The following is a 25,756-nucleotide window of genomic DNA, read 5'->3' on the forward strand; positions in this document are numbered from 1 at the left end:
CCGAGTCAATGATTATTGACTCCGAGTCAATGATTATTGACTTTGAATCAATGACTATTGACTCCGAGTCAATGACTATTGACTCCGAGTCAATGACTATTGACTCCGAGTCAATGACTACTGACTCCGAGTCAATGACTATTGACTCCGAATCAACGACTATTGACTCCGAATCAATGACTATTGACTCCGAGTCAATGACTATTCACTCCGAGTCAATGACTATTGACTCCGAGTCAGTGACTATTGACTCCGAGTCAATGACTATTGACTCCAAGTCAATGACTACTGACTTTGAGTCAATGACTATGGACTCTCAATTAATTACTATTGACTCTTAGTCTATAGTCTATGACTATTGACTCTGGGTCAATTACTATTGACTCTGACGCAATGACTATTGACTCCGAGTCAATGACTATTGACTCCGAGTCAATGACTATTGACTCTGAGTCAATGACTTTTGAGTATAAGTCAATAACTATTGACTCTGAGTCAATGACTATTGACTTTGAGTCAATAACTATTGACTCTGAGTCAATGACTATTGACCCTGAGTCAATGACTATTGACTCTGAGTCAATTACTATTGATGACTCTTGACTCGAAGTCAATGACTCTATGTCAATGATTTTTAATTCCATGTTAGTGACTTCTAACCTTAAGACAACGATTCTCGTCAATATTTTCCTGAAGGGCCAATTTTGACCCGCATTTTTGTTTTGAAATTCCTCCTTATTTAAAATACTGTAACCTCTCTCTCGTGAGATGTTATTCTCTCTAAGAGAACATTCCTCTATTGTGGGAAAAATCAAACGTGTGTAAATTTCATACGGCCAACACACAACTGCATTTGTGTAGGTTTGTGTGTGAGTGCGTGCGTGTGTATGTTGGCAATAATAACACTTGTAGGTATTAGAATATTAAGAAGACAAAGCACGAAAATGGCAGCAGCAGCAATAACAACAACAGCAATAAGGACCTTAATAAATTCTATATGAGAAGTAAATTCGTTGTCATTTTGCTGACGTCACTAAAAAAGCTTTAGGGCCATTGGCTGGCTGATACGAATGTCTGCCAGTGAGTGAGTGTGTGTGTGTGCGTGTGATCGTTTGTATGAAAGGAAATTGTTTTTTTTTTCAAGCACCCGCACACACACACACACACACACACTCATGTGCACATAGATATGGGCTCATAACAGAGCTTATGGGGTCGTTTGGGTGTGTGTGTGTTTGTGTGGATGGTTGGTTTGTTGGTTGGCTCGCCAAGCTTGGAAAGGAACTACAAAATATTATTTCAGTTGCACGACAGCCGTGAACGTGTCTATAACGATTTTCAAGCGTGGCCACAAAGTACAAAACGTTACAAGAGATTAAAAACAATGAGAAGCTAAAAATAAATGCAAATGAAAATAACGGATTGTTTTGTTTTTGTATTGAAAATAAAAACCAAATCGAATTTTCTAAATTTTGTAATAAATGAGCTTGCAGGAATAGAAATTTTATAAACAATGCTGGGAAGCTGAGAATTTAAAAGAAAAAATAATTGTGTGTGTGGTTTTGTGTTCGAATGGCCTAACCCAGTAAAATGGAAATTTAGGTCACTTTAAGAGCACACGGAAATGTTAGGATTTTGTGCTACAAAAAAAAAAAAAAAAGAAACAACTGGCAAGTCAAGGGGAAATGCAAAAAAAATTTAAAAATTTTTAAAATAAAAAAAAAATAAAAAAATCGAAATTTCAAGAAAAGTGTGTTGTGATTCCAAATACCGAAATATTAATGAAAAATTGAAAAACAAATCGAAAAGAAAAATTTTCAAAACCAAAGTGGCACAAATCAGAATTCAAGGAAATCGTATGTGTATAGCTTGTTTTTGTTATTATTTCCCCCCTCCCCCATATTGTCTTTTTCATGTTGGTTTGTTTTTGTTATTGTTGCTGTCGTAATTGTTTTGTTTGGAAACGAACTACAAAACTGGAAACAATTCTGGGAGAAGCAGAGACGACTCGTACAAAAAAGAAAGACTAAAAATCAATATATTGAATTTCTGGCTTTTCTTTGAGGAAAATGTTTTTCACTTTGTTTGCAAAGGAAATCATCAACATCATCAACATCATCAGTGGAAAGGGGGATGTAGTCGTTATAAAAATAGTTTTGGAGGCTATGTTAGGTACAATTAAATAATTAAATGTCTCCAAATGTTATTTTACCTTTTCGGACAGGTATTTTTATGAGGGGTAGTAATTGTCACAGAGCCGAGGGGGTGTTTGATTTATGGGTAATCATGTAAGGAACCCGACGAGGAAGGGGTGTAAACTTTGCACCAAGAACTGGGGTAGTTTCAATTCAAAAGTCAACAAACTATTTATGTCTTTTTTTCCTGGAAAGCTACACTTTTTTTGAAGGAATGGAAAAAAGGCTATAAAAAACAGCCTTCCAAGGAATTGTCTTTGGGCGATGGGCAATAAATTACAAGCAACTTTTTAATAGAGATTTATTGAATTCTTAGGGAGATAGCTGGATATTTGGAGGGTTTGAAACTCAAACCCTCTTAAAAAATAGGAATTATGTCCAATGAACCAAAAATTCGGCCTGGGTGCAGGCAAAAAAATATGGATCGAAGAAATCAAAAACAAAAAAAAGAAAAAATCGACAGGATCCGAATTGGTAAATTATTTGAAAATACATTCTACCAGGAAACAGGTGAACAAATATGGAAAGAAGATTTAAAAACCAAAAAAAAAAAAAAAAAATGACAGGATCCAAATTTTTAAATTATTGGAAAATTCGGCCTGGTTGCACGTCAAGAAAATATGGGTCGAAGAATTCAAAAAAAAAAAAAAAAAAAAAAAATCGACCGGATTTGAATTATTAAATTATTTATTTATTTGAAAATATATTCCAACAGGAAACAGGTGAACAAATATAGAACGTAGATTTCAAAAAAAAAAAAAAAAAAAAAAATGGCAAGATCCAAATTTGTAATTATTGGAAAATACATTCTATTGGAAAATACATTCTAATATTGGACCGAGCAGAAGTAAAAAAATTATCATCTCCCAATAAGGATTTTTCGGATTCAAATATCCAGGAGATTTATAATTCATTCCTATCTTTTCGATTTTCAAACTTTATCAAATCTTTGACCAAATTTTTATTTTTGGATTAAATTTTAAAATTTTATCTAAATTTTACAACATTCTTCTTTTCATTTTCAAAAAAATTATATCCTCAAAAATCTGCTGGAATTTTGTATAGCTATCTCCAGCATTATTATAGACCAAGGAGAAAAAAGTGTAGAACCTCAAATGCTTCATTTTTTGTATTTGGAAGTTCAATTTGACCGAATATAGGAGGAAACATTTCAAATATTTTTGGTTTGAAATCTATTTTTAACTTCCAAATCCAGGGGCTTGACACAGAAACAGGATTTTCGTCATTATTGCTGCCCGATAATTTTTTAAAATAAGTGTAGGAAGGAGTTACTTGCTGTTACTGTATCTAAATTCTCAATTTTTTTTAAATATTTACGGAGAATAAAAAAAAAATAATCGGAATTATGTCCAAAAAACCAAAAATTCGGCCTGGCAGAATTTTAAACAAAATAAATTGGTAAATTATTTGAAAACTACATTTTAAGTTCGCTAGAAAGATTTTTGTTACATTAGACCGGGCAGAAGTAATAAAAATTATTATCCCCAAATAAGGATTTTCTTGAATTAAATAACCAGGAGATTTCTAATTCCGTCTTTGTCCAAAATTTATTTTTCCATTGAATTTTAATTTTTCATCTAAATTTGCCGATTTTTTTTTCTCTCAAAAAAAAAACATCTTAAATTTCGCAGGAATTTTGAATAGCCATATCCAGCATTATTTTTGACCAAAGATGGAGAAAAAAAGTGCAGAACCTTAAATGCTTCATTTTTCGTATTTGGATGCTGAAATTGGACGAATATAGGTTTGAAATCCATTTTTTTTGACTCAGAAAGCGGAATTTCGTCATTATTTAGGCTCGACAAAATTTCGAAATTGGGGGTAGAACGGAGTTACTTGGAAAACTGTATCTAAATTCTTATTTTTTTTTTTAATATTTGCTGAGACATTTACATTGAATTGAGGAGTTGTGGTTCATATCCAGTTTTAAGGGTTATATCTAAGAAACTGGATTTTCGCAGAGTGATGAAGGAATTGTTAATAAAGATCCAGATTGTCGTACTAAATCAAGGGATATATATCGGAAATCAGATATTCGGTGTAGTTTTAGCCAAATATAATTAAATATTATTTTCGAATAGGCTTTTGAAAACTGACCCCTTTTCCCTTTCATTATTTCATTATTATAAAATCAGTTGCCTGAAAATCTCCGAAATTTGGGCCTTGGGTCATATGTTCATCAAAACAAGTAAAAACACTTAATCGTTGTCCATTTTGGTTAATTTGTAGGCCTTATATTATTTAGAATTTTTTAACAATCAAAAATCACAGTCAGTTCATCTGGGAAATTTTATCAGGATCTCATACACACTTAAAAAAAGATCGAAAATCGGTAGGTATGGGGATATAGTAGATATTGGAATTTCCCTTCAAAATACCAATAGTTAAGAGGTACCCTTATATGCGATATATATCATATTTTTAACCTATATCAAACCGTTTTTTTATAAGCAGTCGGATATCGAAACTTAGGTGGTTTCAGGGCTATGACATGTTTTGGATTTATACTAATACTTTTTTTTGCTGGGAGAAATTCTGCCCTATGATAATCCGAAAAATCAAAAAAAAAAAAAAAAAAAAAGTAGCGAAAACAAATTGAGACAGAAAACTTTAAAATTTTGAAAATTTCGAAGATGTTGGGGTCGATTCAACTTTTAAACACTGAAAATCAGGAGTTACCTTCATATGGTACCGATCGTCTTTAACCTTTAGGAGGTCTTCTTCTATAAAATACCTCTAGAAGGTCTTCTTGTATAGGTCTTCTTCCATAGAATACCTCTAGGGGGTTATCTTCCACAAAAGACCTCTAAGAGGTCTTGTTCCACAGTAGACCTCTAGGAGGTGGTCTTCGTCCATAGAATTACTCAAAAGGAGTTCTTCTTCCATAGAAGGTCTTTTCCATAAAATACACCTTATCAAGACAATTAAACAAGACATTAGAAGACAAGAAGGTATTCTTTTATAAAACACCTCTAGGAGGTATTTTTCCATTAAAGACCTCAAAAAGAGGTCTTCTTCCATAGAAGTCCTTCAAAGGAGGTCTTCTTCTGTGAAAGAACACTACATAAAAATAATATGAACCTTGTCTTGGTTCTAACAGAAAGACACGCAACGGACTTGGCTAATTTGACACTGATTTTTACTTTTGACAATAATATGTATGTATATTTAAAGGAGGACCCTTTTTTGGGGTATTAAAAAATTATGAAGCAAATGGGTAGTATGAGTAATGACAACATACATACGCCATATGAATTATTAGAAAAATTGAAAAAATTGAGAATATTCGAGATATAGGAATTCCAATGACCTGCCTTTTTACCAGGGAAATGGAGAGAAAAAACCATTGCCCACCGTGCGTATGAGCTTTGTCACAACGTATACGCCGTATGGATAATAAATTGAAGTCTGGGACAATATTTTTTAAATGTATGACTTCCAAGATTATTTAAGATATTTTACCAAGATTCCGTTATAATTTGGATATTTATAACAAATTTTCGTATAGAGCTTTAAACTCTAAATTCAAAATATAAAAATTTGATATTATTTAAGATATTTTGCCAAGATTCCGTTATAATTTTGACACTTATGAAAAAATCCCATACAGAGCTTTAAACGTGGAATTTACTATCAAAATTCTGGTATCAACCTAAGGGCAAGGGTGAGTTAGTTGTGAAATATATCATTTCCCATGTTGGCCTAAAAATTGTTTGAGGTCATTTCCCAAGATTTTGCCATCTTTCATAATTATCTTGACAAATTTTCCAAAATAAATCATTTGAGTCGTCAGACCGTATGATTTATGCCAACACGTATACGCCATATGCATCATTGAAATCTGGCAAAAATATTTTGGAAATATTTTGATTGGTTGATAAAACTGCCAAGGTTTTATAATCTCTTTCTTATTAGTACTCTTAATAATTTGCGAATTGAATGAAATCCATTGGGCCAACATGTCGTATGAGCTATGTCAACACTTATACGCCGTATGGAGAATAGGGAAATATTTCCTCTATGATTTTACTAATTATAGAATAGATGTTCATTGGTGTTCTACAGGGAGAAATTGACCCTAAAAATTCTGAAAATTAAATTCAAATTCTGAAAATTGTTAAATACATGGAATATTAGAACTTTTTCATGTGATTTTGTAAATGCTCAAATCGAAAGCAGTTAGACCTTAAATTGATGCCTCTGATTTCAGATCTATAATGTTATTTTCAAGTGGTCCACCCCATATTCGGAAAATTTTAGATGTGTTTTGAAACGGAATATTTGGTATTTAAGTATTTAGAGGTTTAAAAGTAGCAAAGCCTGATCAATATTAACTCAAATTTTCGGTGGCGCCCAATTTAAGATATCTTTAAAATAAATTGGAAAATTTTCCGTACAGTTTATTTTAGCCAGAAATTTGTAACAGTTTCCACCTTGAACAATAAATATAAGTGTAGGATTATAACCATTCGGGCTATAGATATCGGCTCGATTACATTCGGGTTAAGTTACCGAATCGATGGTATATGGGCTGATGGAATACGGCGCTTAAAAATTCGGGTTGTAATTACCGGCTCGATGGTACTCGATGTTAAATAGCCAAGTCGGTCTTAGTCGGGATTTATCCGTTGGCTTGTCAGTATCATATTCTGGACAGGCGTCTCAATGCTTCTCAGGTTATAACTTTTCGTCGGCTTGCTAACGCATGGGTTTGATGTCATTCCGGCCTGATATCATCAGCCTATTATCTTTACGGTTTTAGAAGTCTGCTCAATGCTATTATAACTGAATGATTTAGGCTTATCTAGATGCATGATACATTGGTTTAAGGTAGAGGTCCCGCTAGTACTCGGGTTTTTGTAGTCAGACTGGTGAGGTCGGCTCGCCGACATTCGGTTGGTAGCAGTATTCCTGATGGTACTGGGGTTATTGAAGTAGAAGTCTATAATACTTGCGTTATGACGGTCAACCTAATGAAGTCTGATCGAGCCTGATCGATGATTTTGAGCTTTTAGCAATTGGTTTGATGGAACTCGGCTTGATGATACTCGAGATGTAGTAGTCGGTTGGTATGGTATTCTAATAATACCCAGGATGTTGCAGTTTGTTGGGTCTAATGTTGTTGCTACTAACGTATTTGATCTGATATGATCGGCTCGATCACAAGGGTTAAAATGGTGGAGAAAAGGATTTAGCACCTCTTGTAGAAATCAGCTCGGCCTGATGATGACGGATATATGATATTTTGACTGATGTCCTCAATACGATAATATTGGTATTATATCGGTCGGTTCGATGTAGCTGATAATTGGTTGTAGCTGTCGCTTCTATGGTATTGGGGATGTAGCAGTTCGCTTTAGAGTGTTGGGGCTGATGTTGCAAGCTATACGATATTCGGGCAGTTGTCGGCTTGATGTTGATGTGTCTGAGGTAGACGGCTTGATTTGACGAATTCGGGATTGTAGTAACCGATTCGATGGGTATCAGTCTTATGGAATTATATCGGTCGTTTCGATGTGACTGATAATTGGTTGAGGCTGTCTGCTCGATGATATTAGGGCTTTAGCAGTCAGTTCTGATGGTGGTAATCGTGTCGATGATACTCGGTATATAGATATCGTCTGCATAATAGCAGTCAGACGGCTCGATGGCATTTGAGGTTATATAGACGGCTCTGCGGAACTCGTGCTGTGGCTTGAATATTGTAGGCTCAAAGGTATTCTGGCTAAAATAGACGCCTTTATGATATTTGGGTTGTAACAGTTCCGTCTTAGACTGCCCGGGCTGATGTTGCAAGCTATACGATATTCGGACAGTTGTCGGCTTGATGGTGTTGTTTCTGAGGAAGACGGCTTGATTCGACGAATCTTGAATTGTCGTAACCGATTCGATGGGAATCAGTCTCAAGTATTCAGGGTTTGGTTATGAGTATGATTTATTTATAATTTTTTTTTTAATATTTTTATTAATCATACGCCCATTAAATTCAAATCCTAGAATCCAGTTATTTAAATAAAGTTAAAAAATAAAAAAAAAAAATAAATAAAAAATTAAAATTGTTTGAAGCAATTAATACAGCAACAAACACAACAACATCTAAAAATTCCAAAAAAAAAAAAAAAAAAAATCTAAAAAATATATTTTCTCCCTTAGAACAATTTATTTAAATAGGTATTTTCTTAAATTCCTAAAATAAAAAAAAAATAATTCACTTCAAATTCAAAGACAAAAAAAGAAAAAAAAAATGCAAAAGGCCCGGGACAAGGAAACAACCAACAGCAGTTACAACAAAAACAACCGTAGGCAGTGCGACGACAACAAAGGCAGCTGCTCGAACAAATGATTACGTGTCATCTAAAACGAAATACAATAACAACAATTAGAGCTACAGCAACAACAACACGAAAAGAGAAAGTTGCAAGTAAATTGCATGCCATACAAGTTTAACCTTTAAAACAGCTGTTTTTTCCAAACACACAGCAAGGGTACAACGTGAGAAGAGAGAAACGTGGAGACGAGAGAGGAGAGAGTGAGAGAAAAAAGCTTTCACATTCTCAAGAGCGAAAAACGACACATTCGTAACATATCGTGTCACATATGCAAGTCGTGCAGCAGGTGCATTTGTTTTGACAAAGGAAAGAAACAAAAGCAAAAACAACAACAAAAAAGGAAAACGGAAACAAAAGGAAACAACAACAACAATAGCAACTACATAATATAACAAAAGGCAAAAAATTTCGTACCGAAACGACGAGAGTAGGAGCAGCAACACACACACACATTCACGTCCTTCACTGTATCACATCATTTGGTTTTTGTTGCTGCTTTTGTTGTTAACGTTGTTGCACCACCATGGAGGCTACCCCGAAAGTACATCGTCATCGTCCACGACGTACCGAATCACGTCATAGGCGAACGGAACGTCAGACGACCACAACGACAAGCAGTACCTCCGACAGCAAATCACCTGCCCGTACCACAAATGACATCTTAAATGTGGAGGCAGGTGTGGCGGGTGCGGCCACGACATCCGATGCCTTGATAGCGGCCGTGGCCACACGACTCATGCAGGAACACGAACGTCAAACCTCCACCGAAACCGTGGATACAGTGGCCAGCGGCAGTGGCGGGGGTGGGGGTGGTGGTCACAGCTCCAGTCAAACTTCTCAGCAAACTGTGGTCCTGGTCAATGGTCATGCTCCCCACGATCAGGCCACCGAAGACGAACAACCCGCTACGGAAATGAATCACACTGCAGCCAACGAAAACAACGACCTAACCAAACCCTCAGAGGCGGATGCCAGTGAATTGTGCACCGGACCGCCCGATGGCCCCAGCAGCAGTCGCAACTCGTCGGGCGATGCCATGAGTCTACGCGAAACACTACAACAATTACCTCCCACCATTACAGCGCATCGACATCGTCGCACCCTCTCACCGCACTCACCCTCACGCCGTGTCCTCGAAACGGCAGCCGATGCCTCATTTCATCGCGGCATCCTAGGTTTCATGGATCGTGAACTGAAACAATCCTCGCCCACACCTTCGGCTCTGAGTGCCGGTAGCGGTGGGGGTGGTGGTGGCAACGGCGGGGCTGGACGTAAACATCAATCGCTGTCCGATCCAACCGCCAGTCCAGCCCAAAGGTCGGTACGTTCCCGCAGCAGTCTGGAGAAAAGTCCACGACGTAAGCGCAGTAAATCTGAATCGAGGCGAAGGAGAGAACGAAAACTCATTGCGGCCGGGGAGATGGAGGTGAGGCAGGCCAATGAGACACTGATGCGTTATCTGAAGCAGTGCTCGGAAATGAATGATGCCTCATTGTCGGGCGAGTTGGAAATCGATCAGAGTCTGGAGGAGCGTCGAGTGCATCGCAAAACGAAAAGTCAGCGGAACAAAAGGGGTCACATAATAAGTGAGTATTGAAAAATTGTTATTTTTATTGAAATTATTTTTGATTCAAATTTTCAATGTAAAAAAAATATTGGAACCATATCCAAAATTTTGAGCTGAACCCCTGTTCGATGACCCTCTTAAGTTGAAGTACTACTGAAGCTTTTCTATTTAAAGGAAAGTTTCGAAGTTTTCTGGTAGAAAAGAGACGTTCGGAAGTTTTTTATAGTACGAAGTTATTCACAGGCTCTTTTTAATCTTAGAAGATTTTCCGAAGTTCTTGTATTAAATGGAGACCTTCGGCAGCTGGTGTATATGTAAAGATCTGTTCAAGATTTCCTGAAGCTAAACTACTCTCGAAAGCTATTTTATGAAAATATGGTCACCTGAGTATATTTTATAGAGAAATGACTTTCTAAAGCTTTTCTAAGGAAGGTCTGTGCTTCTATGAAAAGAAGACATTTTAAGCTTTTCTAGGTATATATGATATTTTAAAACTCTGCCATGGAAAGAAAACATTCAGAACTTTATCTACGAAAGGCTCTTCTATGTGTAGAAGACATGATCAGGATGTTATGCAGAAGGAATACCCTAAGAAGTTATTCTATGAATGAAGGAGCTTCTAAAGTTCTCTCCTTGTGAAGCACTTCTGTGTGTTGAAGCGATTCTAAGGTTCTTTCATGGATTGAAGCCCTCGAAGATATTATATGCAAAGAAGACTTTTTAAAGGTCCTCCATGAAAAGAAGACCTTCCGAAGATCTTCTATTGAGAGAACCTCTTCTATGGGAAGAAACCCTTTCTATAAATGTAAGACTTTTGAGGCTATATTGTCGATATATGGCCTCATTTATTGATAGAAGGTTCTATGAAGCTCTTGTGTAAAAAAGGGGACTTCTGAAGCTCTAGCATGAAAAGAACTCATCTTCTATGAAAATCCTACCCTCTAAAGAAGATATTTTGAAGACCATCTGCAGCTCTTTTGTGGATAGAAAACTTTATGAGACTTGTCTATGAATAGAAGATTATCTCTTTGGAAATAGGTCGCTGAAGGCCTTTCAAAGCTCTTCTATGGCCAATGGTTCTCTTAAAGCTCTTCTATAGTCAAACGATTTTTTAACAGTTTTCTAAAGCCCGAATACATTTTGAAGCTCTTCCAAGGCTCTAAGGCCTTTCTGTATTGAGAATGCTTCGAAGCTCTTTTATGGCTATTTTTTTGTTGACGTACTTAACCTTTCCTGAATTTAGAAAATTTAATCTTTCCTGAATTTTATTAAAGCTCATCAATAGCCAAAAGACCTTTCAAAACTCTTCCGTACTTTGTAGATCTTTTGCATCATTTCTCCAGACATCAGAGCTTTTTTAAGGGTTTTTTGGTTTTAGGAGACTTTAGAAGATCTTCTTTTTGTCAAAAGATCTCTTAGAGCTGTTCTATAACTCGAATACCCTTTGAGTTATCTCATTTGATGACCTTTTATCGCTCCTCTATAGCTAGGAAAATAACTTTCGAGGTTTTTATATTTAAAAGACCTTTCAAAACGATTCTATAGCCAAAAGAACTTTAAAATATATTCTATGCCCAGAAGACCCGAAACTATTTATTTACAACCCGAAAATATTTAAAGTTTTTTTTTTATAGCCGCAATACCTATAAAAGCTCTTCAATGGCGACAAGACCTTTTAGAACTTTTCTATAGGCAAGAAATGATGTAAGACCTCTTCTGGTTCTAGAAGATCATTTAAAGGTCCTCCACAGGCAAAATACATTTTTGAGCTCTTATGTAGTCCGAAGAACTTTCAAGCTTTTTAATGGTAATAAGACCCGTTGAAACCCTTTTGAAATATATTCCTTGCTCAGACGTGGGTTTAAAACTCTTCTTAACTCTTCAAAGTTTTGTTCTTCATAGCCACAGGACCAAAAAGTCATTTAAAACCTGTTTTTAGGGCTTTTCTACGGCCAAAGAATCCTTTAAGACTTCTTTTGTAGGTAGAAGATAATTTGAAGCTCCCCCTGCGCTGCAAAATATCTTTTTTGAGATTTTCTGTAGTTGGAAGACCTCTAAAGCTCTGTTATGGAAATCAGACCGATTGGAAGGTGTTGAAAGTCTTTTCTCGCTAGTTGGCCGGCTCTTAAGCTTTTCTGTGTTCAAAAGTAATATTAGGTGGAAGAGCACTTAGAGCGTTTAATTTTAAAAGGCATTTTAAGGCTTGTCCATAACCAGAAGATCTTTTAAGCATTTCTGGAGTTAGAAGAGCTTTGACGGCGTTTATCGCTAGTTGATCGGCTCTAAAGATTTTCTGTAGACAAAATAATAATTCTAGGTGGAAGAAAAATTATAGTGGCATTTTTAGGCTAGACCAGAAGACATATTAAGCATTTCTGGAGATAGAAGAGCTTTGAAGGCGTTTCTCTAGAAAGAATGACGTATGACACTCTTTTTAGCCAGAAGACCGCATTCAAAGCTCTTCCTTAGCCAGGTAAGCTTAAAGAACGTGCATTTAGTGAGTATAGTTTATAATGCACTCCCAGAGACCTTTTAAAGCTTTTTATATTCACGAGAAAATTTCAGAAAAGAAGAGTCGTTAGGAGCCTGTTGCGTATGAGTATTGATATTTTTTTGAATTGTAATATTAATCATACGCAGCCAAAATTATTATTCGAAAGCGGATTTTTTTAACATTTTTATCTTTAAATGTGGTTCAGCAGAAGTCGTCAGAGAAGTCTAAACGCAGTTCAAAATATTCATTTGTGTCAGGCATGTTGGGAAACCTGATTTTTTATAAAGAATACCAAAATAAGGTACAGAAAATTATTCAAAAAGAAGGTTTCAGGATATTTAAAAAATGTAACCATTAGCGTATGATTATTATTAATTTTTAATTTTTTTACATAAATCATACGCCACAATAAACAATTTTCAGATGTGGAATTTTTTCTCTTTTTATTTCAAAATATTTACCTTTGACCTTCCTGGCCACGGTCCACAAGGCATCATTAGAGGCAAAAAGAAACCAATCCCATTTTTCCTTTTACCTTTCAAGTTGTCCCAGTGCAAAAAAAGGGGGGAAAAATACAGGAAGTAATATCACATTTCATCAGACAGACAAAGTCATCAGGCAGACCGTCAGCCACTTAGTTATTGAGTTAGTCAACAGATCGAGGGGCGCATGAGAATAATTGTACATTCCCATATCCGTTCTTTTGTTTTCCCCTTTGACCAAGCAAATTTCGATTATTATCATGGCTTGGAAAAAATTGCACGTCTGTGGTAATAGGTAATACCTGTGGATGACCAGTGGCCATTGTAGCCATTGAGAAAAATTTCAAAGTCATTCAAAAGGAACTACCCACACATTGACTAACAGACGGAGGAAGCATCATCGTCATCATCAGGTTATGGTCTTGCATCCTCTTGTATTTTCATAACAAAAACGCAAATTCTTTCCCCCTTTCATTCCCTTCCCACCAACATCCATAGTTTTTAACATTCGTTGGTTATTATTGAGAGTACTTTGCAAAATACGCTGGTTGGCTGTTCAGGCAAATGAGATTTCTAGTTTGCTGATATTATTTTTTCATTATTTTTTTTACTACCATTATTTGTTGTAGTTGCATGTTGGGAGAACACACACACACTCACATAGAGACCAATTCAACTCAGTAGTTCTTTACACTTGACCTTTAGCGTGGCATGTTTGTCGTTCTTGTTGTGGATGCTGCTGCTGCCGCTGTTGATGTCGGTGATGACTGGCATTGCCGCAGCCGTTACCATTGCCGTTCTCAATTCCATTCACTTTGGCATTTTCAAATTAGGGCAAATTATTTTTTATTATTCCCCCCCCCCTTTCTTCGATATTATTTCATGCCCCTTTCCCTCTCTTGGGCTCTCATTGGCTTGCATTTATTTTAATTTGTATTTTGTGTTTTTTTTCTATAGTAAATGGATAAAGAGAACATAATTTATGCACAAAAAGAAGGAGAGGAGGAATGAAATGAATTGAAGAGCAAAAACAAAAAAAAAAAAAAAAAAAAAAAAAAAAACAAAAAAACAAATGAAAAAGGCCACGGAGGCTGTTTCATCATCAACTCTTGGTCTCTTTTGGTTGTGAATTCTAAATTTAGAGGAAAATAATTTTCTTTTGGGCTGAGGGTGTTTAGTTTTATCAATGAACAAGTAAAAAAACATTAAGTTCGGCCGGGCCAAACTTTTAATACCCTCCACCCTAGGGTAAAAGAACATTAGAAGAAATGTGGCAAAAAACATTAAAATGCCGAATATCGGGAGGTACCGTTATATAGGGGCTACACCAACACGTGCACCTATAATTACAATGTTTCGCCACACGAACTAGGACCCATTATGACCCACAAATACCAACTTTTACACAAATCAGTGAAAAAATGTGGCATAAATCATCAAAATACCGAATATCGGGAGGTACCGTTATATGGGGACTATACCAGAACGTGGACCTATACATGCAATGTTTTGCCACACGCTCAGGGACCCGTCATGACCTACAAATACCAATTTTCAGATAAATCCGTGAAAAAATGTGGCATAAATCATCAAAATACCGAATATCGGGAGGTACCGTTATATGGGGACTATACCAGAACGTGGACCGATATATCTCATTTTCAATACCAACCATCCTAGGGACAATACACACACTTGTGCCAAATTTCAAAGGTCTACGTCAAATAATGTGGGCTCTATCGTGATTTCAACAGACAGACGGACAGACAGACAGACAGACAGACAGACGGACAAATAGACGGACATCGCTAAATCGTCTTAGAATTTTATGCTGATTATGAATATATATACTTTATGGGGTCTACGACGAATATTTAGAGGTGTTACAAACGGAATGACAAAGTTAATATACCCTCCTACCAATGGTGGAGGGTATAAAAATTCAAGAGCAATTTGTAAGGTTCTCTTAAAGCTCTTCTATAGCCAAAAGATCTTTTAACAGTTTTCTAAAGCCCGAATAAATTTTTAAGCTCTTCCAAGGATCTAAGGCCTTTCTGTATTGAGAACGCTTCGAAGCTCTTTTATGGCTAATTTTTTTATTGACGTATTCAACCTCTCCTGAATTTAGAAAATTTAACTTTTCCTGAATTTTATTAAAGCTCTTCTATAGCCAAAAGACCTTTCAAAACTCTTCCGCTCTTTTGCAGCATTTCTCCAGACATCAGAGCTTTTTAAGTTTATTTTTTGTTTTTAGAAGATCTTCTATGGCCAAAAGATCTCTCAGAGCTATTCTATAGCCCGAAGCCCATTTGAAGTCCTTCAAATGCTTTAAAATGTCTTCTATAGCAAGAAGATATTTAAAAGCTCTTGTATAGCCAGAATATTTTTATGGCAATAAGAGTTCCATGGCAATAAGAATTCCAAGTCATCTCAGTTGATGGCCTTTTGAGGTTTTTATATTTAAAAGACCTTTCAAAACACTTCTATGGCTAAAAGAACTTTTGAAGATATTCTCTGGCCAGAAGACCTTTAAAAGGCCTTCCTTGGTCAGAAGATGGTTTTGAGCTCTTTTATAACCAGAAAACAAAAAAATTTCGTATGATTAATACGATTAAATATATAAATCATACGACATGGTTATTGAAAGTAATCATACGCCAGGGTGAACTAAATCAGCATATCTCTAAACTAGATTTTTAAAGTCTTTATCGTTTTAATGCAGAGCAAAAAAAAGAAAAAAATTAAATCCAAAAAAAAAAAAAAAAAATTAAAAGGCCAAGGAGGCTGTTTCATCATCAACTATTGGTCGCATTTGGTTGCGAATTTTTTATTTAGAGAAAAATAATTTTTTTTGAGGTAATCTCTCTCTTCATGAGCAATTTGTAAGAAAAAAAATTGCGTATGATTAATACGATTAAATATATTAATCATACGACATGGTGATTTGAAATAATCATACGTAAGGTTGAACTAGATCGGTGTAACCCATCTCTAAACTAGATTTTTAAAGTCTTTATCTTTTTAATGCAGAGCAAAAAAAAAATAAATAAATAAAAATAATAAAAATAAAACAAAAATCGAAAAAAAATTAAAAGGTCAAGAAGGTTGTTTCATCATCAACTCTTGGTCTCTTTTGGTTGTGAATTTTTAATTTAGAGGAAAATAATTTTCTTTTGAGGTAATCTCGGTAGAGGTGGGTTTTCAGGTTTATCAATGAAAAATTCATCAGCAATTTGTGGATAAAATCTTGCGTATGATTAATACAAATAAATATATTACTCATACGACATGGTGATTTGAAGTAATCATACGTCAGGGTGAACTAAATCGCTGTAACCTATCTCTAAACTCGATTTTTAAAGTCTTTATCGTTTTCATGCTGAGCAAAAAAAAAAAAAAAAAAATAATAAATATAATAAATTAATAAATAATAACAAAAAAAAAATGAGAAGGTCAACGAGGCTGTTTCATCATCAACTGTTGTTTGCTTTTAGTTGTGAATTTTTTATTTAGAGGAAAATAATTTTCTTTTGGGGTAATCTCGGTGGAGAGGGTGGGTTTTCAGTTTTAACAATGAAAAATTCATGAGCAATTTGTAAGAAAAAAAATTGCGTATGATTAATACGATTAAATATATTAATCATACGACATGGTGATTTGAAATAATCATACGTAAGGTTGAACTAAATCGGTGTAACCCATCTCTAAACAAGATTTTTAAAGACTTTATCTTTTTAATGCAGAGCAAAAACAAATCTATAAAAACAATTTCCAAAAAACAAAAAAAAAAAAAAAATAAAAATAAAAAATAATAATAATAATAATAATAATAATAATAATAATAATAATAATAATAATAATAATAATAATAATAATAATATAATAATAATAATAATAATAATAATAATAATAATAATAATAATAATAATAATAATAATAATAATAATAATAATAATAATAATAATAATAATAATAATAATAATAATAATAATAATAATAATAATAATAATAATAATAATAATAATAATAATAATAATAATAATAATAATAATAATAATAATAATAATAATAATAATAATAATAATAATAATAATAATAATAATAATAATAATAATAATAATAATAATAATAATAATAATAATAATAATAATAATAATAATAATAATAATAATAATAAGGTCAAAGAGGCTGTTTCATCATCAACTATTGGCCGCATTTGGTTGTGAATTTTTAATTTAGAGAAAAATAATTTTCTTTTGGATAATCTCAGAAGAGAGGGAGATTTATCAATTAAAAAATGCATCAGCAATTTGTGGGAAAAAATTGCGTATGAGTAATGCGATTAAATATATTATTTTAAATAATCATACGCCAGGGTGAACTAATATCGGGCTTAAGGAGTAAATCGATGTTAGGGATCTTCTAACTTGATTTCAGCTTGATGAGAGTACACGCTTATGTAGAGGGTAATATTTCTGATTTCTTACCTGCAATTATTCGCAGTTTTCGTCTCTTCGAGGCTCTTATTTTCTTCTGGGGAATAAGGTTTTGAGAGTTTTTAAGGAAATTTTTTACGTTTTGAAATTTTGTTCCAAGACCCATAAGAAAGTGGATTTATCTAGCATTTTTTCTAAATATATTACTCATACGCCAAGATAATTTTAAATAATCATACGCAAGGGTGAACTGATATGGGGGCTAAGGAGTAAATCGATGTTAACCATCTCTAAACTTGATTTAAGCTTTATAGAGTACAAGCTAAATCAGAAGTCTTCCGGATTTCTTTCCTTAAATTTTTTTTTTTAAAATTAATGAAGATTTCCCAGTTTTTGACCCTTTGAGGCTCCGAATTCCTTCTGGGGGAAGGTTTTGAGACTTTTTAAGACAATTTTTTTAGGTATTGAAGTTTTTTAAGATTAAGATTTTTGTATAATCCGTAAATACCTATTAATGTCTTACCACTTTTTTGTCTAAATATATTACTCATACGACATGATAATTTTAAATAATTATACGCCAGGGTAAGCTTTTTTGGGCTTTAGGAGGGGCTTTAGAAATCGATGCTTCCCATCTCTAAACTTGATTTAAGCTTGATAAAGAAAAAGATAAAGTAGAAGACCACCTTCCTGATTTCTTACCTGCAATTATACACAGTTTTCGTCCCTTCGAGGCTCTGATTTTTTTTTCAGGGGAAATGTGCTGAGACTTTTTAAAGCTATTTTTTAGGCATTGATTTTTTTAAGATTTTTTCTATAATCCAAAAAGACCTATTAATGTGGATTTATTTGGCATATTTTATAAATATATTACCCATTCGCCAATATAATTTTAAATAATCATACGCCAGGGTGAACTGATATCGAGCTAAAGGAGTAATTCTAAGTAAATCTTACCCATCTCTAACCTTCATTACAAGCTTATCTAGAGGGAAATCTTTCTGATGTCTTACCTGCAATTATTCGCATATTCGGTTCTGAGACTTTTTAAGTACATTTTTTAGGCATTGAAGGCAAGGGTCAACTAATTTTGGGTTTTAGGAGTGAAGTAGATTAAATTCTATATTCTATATGCCTTAAAATTCAAGTCTCTAAAGACCTTAAAGATAACTGCCATATGTGGTGCTTATGAAGTGATTTTCAACTCTTTATCTTCAAATCTTCTATTTACAGAAAAATAGCCAACTCAAGCTTTATCACCAAACTAAATTTAGCTCCGCAACATCCTTGAAAAATACCCTCCTTTTGTTGAAAAACACACACAAAGAATATTCTTTCCCATCCATCGATTTATTTTTGTCTTTCGAATATTTCCGTATTGATTTCCTTTTCGTATCTCCTTTTGATGGTCAATTCCATTTCATTTCATTCCTGTTTTCGTTTCTTTCTTTTTTCCAGGCAAATTCTATGCAGCCAGCGGCCTCACATCCCTGCTGAAAGAGCTGTCCGACGACATTATGCCAGCCGAGGGCGAGGAGATTTACAATCCATTTACACCGGTCGTCTCGCCCACAGACGATACACCTGCACACATCGATAAAATGTTCATGCAAACGTCGTCGGGATATCGTCCGGTGGATCATTGCTATGCGAAGCATTCGTTTATGCGTTCCGGCGGTATGAGTGGTCAAGTGAGGTGAGTAGAAAATGGGGGAGGGGGATGTAGTAATAAAAATGAAAAATACAAAAGAAAAAAAAAAAAAATAAATAAAGCTCTAAAGAGATTGGGCCATTTGTTAATAATAGAGATTTATGAATTGACAATCACACGCCTTACATTCCAATTTTGTTTGAAAGCTTACATATATCATTTCCACTTCAAAGAGATATTTCCAGTCCATAGGAAATATATTCTAGGTGGTTATATCCAAGGAAGAGCTTCAGACGATTCTCCAAAAATGAAAACCTTCTGAGAATCTACTAAAACCAGAAAAGCTTCTAAAAATATTTTATCCATAGAAAATTTTCAGAAATTTCATAGGAAATTTTCATAGTCGGATTTTCAGAAGACATCCAAAAGTTTCACTTCTTAGAAAAACTTTCAAAGTAATGCGGTTCATGAAGAGCTTTAAGTTGTTTTTCATTAAAGAGCTTCAAAAGGTCTTTTTTTTCTAAAGAGAAGCTTTTGATGGTCATCAATACGTTCGAAAATTCGGAAGTTCTTCTCTACAGATAATAAAATAGTTTCAAAAGCCTTTCTTCAAAATTGAGATTTTGAGAGCGATTTTTATGGCTAGAAGATCATTTGATTTGAAGTACTATTGAAGCTCTTCTAAGGCAATATATATTATGGCTATATATAGAAGACGGTCTAAAGCTCTTTTGTAAACAGAAGCCCTCCGCAAGTGCTTCTTTAAAAAAATATACTTTCTAAAGCTCTTCTAGATCTAGAGGAACTTTTAAAGCTCTTCCAAAGCTATAAAATCTTCTTAAGCGCTTTTAATGATGGAATACCTTCTGTAGTTCTTCTGTAGCTAAAAAAACCATGGGAGGGAGGTCACCTTCAACTTAAGCTTTTCTGTATCTTGAAGACCTTGTGAACCTCCTCTGTAGCTCCACTTCTCTCTTTAGATCTAGAAGACTTTTTGAAGCTCTTCCATAACTATAGGACCTTCTGGAGCTTTTTTTTATAGTTAGATGGCCTTTTGAAGCTTTTTTATAGCTAAAAAAACATGTGGTGGTTATCTGCAGCTATAAGACCTTTTAAAGCTTTTGTGTAGCTCGAATACTTTCTGAAACCCCTCTAAAGGCCTTCTGAACCTCCTTTAAAGCTCTTTTGTAAATAGAAACCCTCCGCAAGCGCTTCTATAAAAAATATACTTTCTAAAGCTTTTCTACATCTGGAGGACCTTTTGAAGCTCTTCCTTCTGAAGTTTTTCTATAGTTAAAATACCTTTTGAAGCTCTTCAATGGATAAAAGAACCATCTGGAGGTCACCTACGGCTATAAGACTTTTTAAAGCTTTTCTGTGGCTCAAAAACCTTCTGAACCTCGTCTATAGCTACACGTCTCCCTTTAGATCTAGAGGACCTTTTAAGCTCTTCCATAGCTATAGGACCTTCTATAGTTAGAAGACCTTTTGAAGCTCTTCTATAGCTAAAAACCATGTAAAGGTCACCTACAGCTAAAGGCCCTTCTAAAGTTTTTGTGTAGCTCAAAGGCCTTCTGAACCTCTTCTGAAGCTCCTTCTCTCTCTAGAGAGAACCTTGTGAAGATAAACATGTGAAGGTCACCTACAGCTATAAGATCTTCTGCGTAGCTCGAATACCTTCTAAACCTCCTCTATAGCTCATCCTCCCTCTCTTTCTCCCCCTTTTCTTCTCTTCCTCTCACTTCCTCTCTCTCTCTCTCTCCCTCTTCTTCTCTTCCACTCTCTCCCCCTTGATATAACCTTTTGAGACTCTTCCATAGGTAGAAAAACATGTGGAAGTCAACTATAACTATAAGTCCTTCTGTAGCTCGAGGATCTTCTGAACATCCTCTGTAGGAAGAATATCTTCTAAAGCTTTTCAATAGCTAGTAGATCTAAAGCTCTATTATTGGTGGAAAATCTTCGATGTGTGGAAAACGTTCTAAAGCTCTTCCATGGTTAGAAGATCTATATAAACTCTTATACTCATAGAGGACGTAAGAAAGCTCTTCTATTGACAAATTACCTTTAAAAGCCTTTCCTGTAGCCGTCGACTTTCAGAAGCTTTTCAGTGGGCGCAAAATCTTTCTAGAGTTTTGCAAGAAATTCACATAGATTTTAAAGTACTTGTATCGTGGGAAGAGCTTTTAAACAGCTTCTATCCTTAAGAAGCTTTTAGAAGATTTTTAATCATTTAAATTCGCATATCAACAAAATATCTCTCAGAATATTAACCAAAGCCCGGTTATAGATACTTTTTCTCTTTTCCTTACTTCTTTATGACCTTCTAAAGCACTTCCATGTTTATAATATCTTTCATATCTCATATACACACATAGAAAACTCCTCCTCTTTTGACGAAAGACCTTTAAGAGGATTACAGTTTACACCTCCGACGACCTCCAGGAGCTTTTCAGTTGGTGGATTATTTGTAAGCTCTTAAAGTTCTTCCATTAGTGGAAAGGCTTTGAAAGGGTTTCCATCCTTATCCATACTTAAAGTAAATCTTCAAGAATTAGAAAAAAACCTTTTGACGAAATACCTTTAAAAGTTTTTTTTGTTGACAGACGACCTTCTAAAGCTTATCAGTCGGTGGACAAATTTAGGAAGCTCTTAATATACTTCCTTCAAAGAAGAGCTTTTAAAGGGTTTCCATCATTAGAATGAGCCCAGTAAGTCTTCAAGAATTTGAATACAGAGTGTCTACCTTTGGAAGCTCTTTCCTCTGAGACAAAGACCTTTAGATCTTTAAGCTTTCTCCGAGGAAAAGCTTTTAAAATACTTCCATCCCTGCAATACTTTTAAATGATAATCGACTATTCGAGTAAATTTAACCATAAAATGTACCCTTGAAGTTTAACTATAGCTCAGCTTTAGAGCCTTTCTCTCTCTCTCTTCCCTACTCCCCATTATTCACTCCTTAATTTTCTTCTATGAAAAGCTTTAAAAATATTTCAATACCTACAATAATTTTAGACATTGACATTCAACGTTTTGAATACATCTATCCATAAAACACATTCTAGAAGTTTAACTACAGCTCAGCTTTAGAGATTTTCTCTTCCTTCCTTACTCCCTCACATCCTCTCTTTAATTTTTTTCTATGAAAAGCTTTTCAAATTCTTCATTCCTAAAATAATTTTAGACGATATTCAATGTCTTGAATATATATATCCACAAAACACATCCTAGAACCTCAACTATTGCTCAGCTTTAGAGGTTTTCTCTCTCTCTCTTCCCTACTCCCCATAATCCTCTCTTTCATGTTAGGAAAAAATCGTTTGCAATAAATTTCTTTTCTAATTCCATATTTTTAGATATAGAAATTTAATTATATATTTGTTTTAATTTTTTTTCGCTTTTTTTTGTTTGTTTATTTTTAAAAACCCAGTGGTGATACTGGTGGCGGTGGTGGAGACGGCAGCGGCGGCAGTGGTGTTGGTGTCAATGCCGGCTATAATCTACGCCCAAGTGGTAGTTATGGTGATACTCGCTGCCTGCTCGATGGTGAATACTATGGGTGAGTATTTCAAAAAAATAATAAATAGGAGGAGGGGAAGGTGAAAAGGGGAGGGGGAGAGGTTAGGGAGAAAGAATAATGAGAGAGCATGTCCTTAAAATAGAAAAGAAGACATAAAGTCTTGACAATGGCAAAGAGTTTGGAAACTGTTGTAAGAGAAGAGAGAGAGAGAGAGAGAGCGATTTATTTTAGGAATAATATTTTCTGTTATGATTGAGTAAGAGAGAAGGAAGAGAGTAAGATGTTGTAGTTTTTGGTGAGTAAGAATATGAGAATGGGGGTTTCTCCGTTTTTTTTCTGTCTTCGATTTACTTGTTGTTGCTTGTGAGGTAGTACTTGCACCACTTCATGGTGTAGGTGCCACTGGGTTTTTTGTTTGCAACTCCCACTACTTTGCATTTAGCATTTATTTTGTTGCTTCTCCACATAGCTGCTGGCTTAGTTGTTTTGGCCTTTAAGTGTTTCCACCATTTAAATGTCATGACATTCAGTCTTTGCTATTTGCTTCCACGTAGTATTTGTGTGCATGAGTGTTGGTGTGGGTGTGTGTGTGTTGGTAGGTTGTGTTTTTTTGCTATTGTTGAACTTACGCATTTCTTATTGTTTTGTTGTTTTTTTCTATGTGCTAAGTAAAGAATGTGGTTTTCAAAGAAGTGCTGGCTTTGTTCATTGGCTCTTCTATGAGAATTGCTGTGTGAAGTTAGAAGGACTTGGAGTGTTTGTTTTGTTTTTTTTTCTTGCTCTCAGTAAAGGGCAAAGGAATATGGGATTTTTATGGGACTTTGAGGATATAAAGATGGAATATGGAGGGTATTTTATCTATAGGTTATATTCAGTCGTTATAAGGTCTTAATAAGAATTTCAAAAGTCTTCTATTTAAAAAAATTCTTTTCAAATGAAGCTTCTAAAAATCACAATTTTAGAGATAGTCCTGTAAAATTTCTTTAACTTTCGTTTCAAATTGGCTTTAATATTTTTTTACTATTTTTCAAAAATTAACTTTTTTGAAAAAACGAAAAAAATTAAAGATTCGAAATGATCAAGAATCTTAATTAGCAGAAAATTCATGTCGATTTTTTAAATATTTTTTTTGCAGCAGCAAATGAGACCTGGAGTTTTTTTACATATTTTTTGAAGATCCTATTTATATATATGTAGCAAATATATTGAAATTTTTAAAATTAAAAAAAAAAATTGAAATTTTTTCAATTTTTTTTCTTTTTAAATTTAATTTTTTTTAATTAATTTTTTTTAAATGTAATTTTTTTAAAAATTTAAGACTTTTTTTGAAAAATTTAATTTTTTTTAAAACAATAAAGATTTTTTTTTGAAAAAAATTATTTTTTTTTTGGAAATTTTGAAATTTATTTAAAATAATACCCAAACCTCCATATTAGAATTTATTTATTTATTTTTTTTTTGAATAATTTTGAATTTTTTTTTAAATTAAAAAATTTGTACCCTTAGGGTTAGGGTATAAAATATGGAGCTATACGAAATCGTGGACCGTAATATGTTCCGCCATGACCTACAAATACCAATCCGTTGACAACTGTGATAAAAATCATGAAAATACCTTGGGAATCGTTATATGTGCACTATAGGAAAACGTGGACCTATATATACTATGTTCCGCAACAGGAGCTAGAACCCATTATGACCTTAAAATACCAATTTTCAGATAAATCCGTTGAAAATGTAGCGGAAATTATCAAAATACCTAATATCGGGAGGTATCGTTACATGGGGGCTATACGAAAACGTGGACCTTAACGTTTCGCCACCGGAGCTAGAACCCATTATGACCCTCAAATACCAAATGTTAGACAAATCCGTGAAGAAAATGTGGCAAAGATCATCAAAATACCGAATAACGGGAGGTACCGTGGAGGCTATACGACAACGTGGACCTACGCATACAATTTTTCGCCACCGGAGCTAGAACCCTTTATGACCTATAAATACCAATTTTTGGTAAAATCCGAAAAAATGTGGCAAAAATCATCAAAATACCGAATATCGGTAGGCATCGTTATATGGGAGCCATACGATAACGTGGACCGATGTATCTCATTTTCAATATCAACCATTATAGACACAATACAAATTGTTCTGTCAAATTTTGAAGGTCTACGTCAAAGAATATGGGCTGTATCGTGATTTCAAGAGACAGGCAGATGGGCAGACAGACGGACATCGTTAAATTGACTTAGAATTTCATGCCGATCATGAATATACATACTTTCTGGGGTCTACGACGAAAATTTAGGGATGTTACACACGGAATGACACCTTTTCAAGGTGGAGGGTAGAAGAATACTTGAAATAGGGATATACTCTTATATATGGGGCTACGTGGAAAAACGTGGATCGACATAATCCATATTTTGTTTAAATGATTCCCCATGTAACCCATAGGCCTTTATTAAATTTAAAAGCTAAAGCTTAAATTTTGTGAAGTTTAGATCATCCTCTGTGTATGGTTAAGGTTATAAAAAATGGGCCTTAAAAAAGTTTGGCCTGGGAACCCAAAACTCTTTTGGGATTTTGATTTACTAACCAAATGCTATCACCTCTATAAATTTACACTCCTCCGATTGGCTGTTGCACCTTTGGTGACCAATCTTCCACCAAGGCTCCCAAAATCTCCTCGACTTCTTCGAGAAGTGAGAAATTTTTTAAAGCATGACTCCTGAATACGGTTTTACACTCAAAAATCCGTTATAATTATAACCCCTCGTCCCTCCCTTTAAACCCCTCGCCCTCCCCTGCTTCTTTTCTCTATCAAAGTTTTTCAAAAATCTGTTGTTTTTCCTTATCCCTTTTTTCCAACACCCTCCCAAACCCCTTATTCTTTCTTAAAATCCTTTCATACAACTCAGCTGCTGCCTTCTTCTTCAAAATTGCATTAAAATGCAACACCTGCAACACAACAACCATAACTTTTCAAAACGATATATGTGTATAGATATATAAAATCTCGGAGAGGGGGGAAGGGGGTTCGGGGACTACAGGCTTAAAA

The 25,756-nt window shown here is 34.6% G+C and overlaps 1 protein-coding gene across 2 annotated transcripts in view; it reads left to right on the forward strand.

Annotated features, from left to right (window-relative positions):
- The first annotated feature begins 1,290 nt into the window (after positions 1 to 1,290).
- LOC101898306 (uncharacterized) overlaps positions 1,291 to 25,756 on the forward strand; it is a 41,545-nt gene continuing 17,079 nt past the window's right edge. Inside the window, exons 1-4 of one of the 2 annotated variants that reach the window (XM_011292693.3) lie at positions 1,291 to 1,856; positions 8,370 to 10,131; positions 18,983 to 19,220; positions 22,606 to 22,734. In XM_011292693.3, coding sequence (XP_011290995.1) covers positions 9,069 to 10,131; positions 18,983 to 19,220; positions 22,606 to 22,734 — 1,430 coding nt within the window. In that variant the 5' untranslated portion in view covers positions 1,291 to 1,856; positions 8,370 to 9,068. The remainder of the gene's footprint in view (positions 1,857 to 8,369; positions 10,132 to 18,982; positions 19,221 to 22,605; positions 22,735 to 25,756) is intronic. The other variant, XM_059124125.1, reaches the window with a different exon arrangement.

This window comes from Musca domestica, unplaced genomic scaffold (genome assembly GCF_030504385.1).
Source record: "Musca domestica strain aabys unplaced genomic scaffold, Musca_domestica.polishedcontigs.V.1.1 27, whole genome shotgun sequence".
In the NCBI taxonomy this organism is placed as follows: domain Eukaryota; kingdom Metazoa; phylum Arthropoda; class Insecta; order Diptera; family Muscidae; genus Musca; species Musca domestica.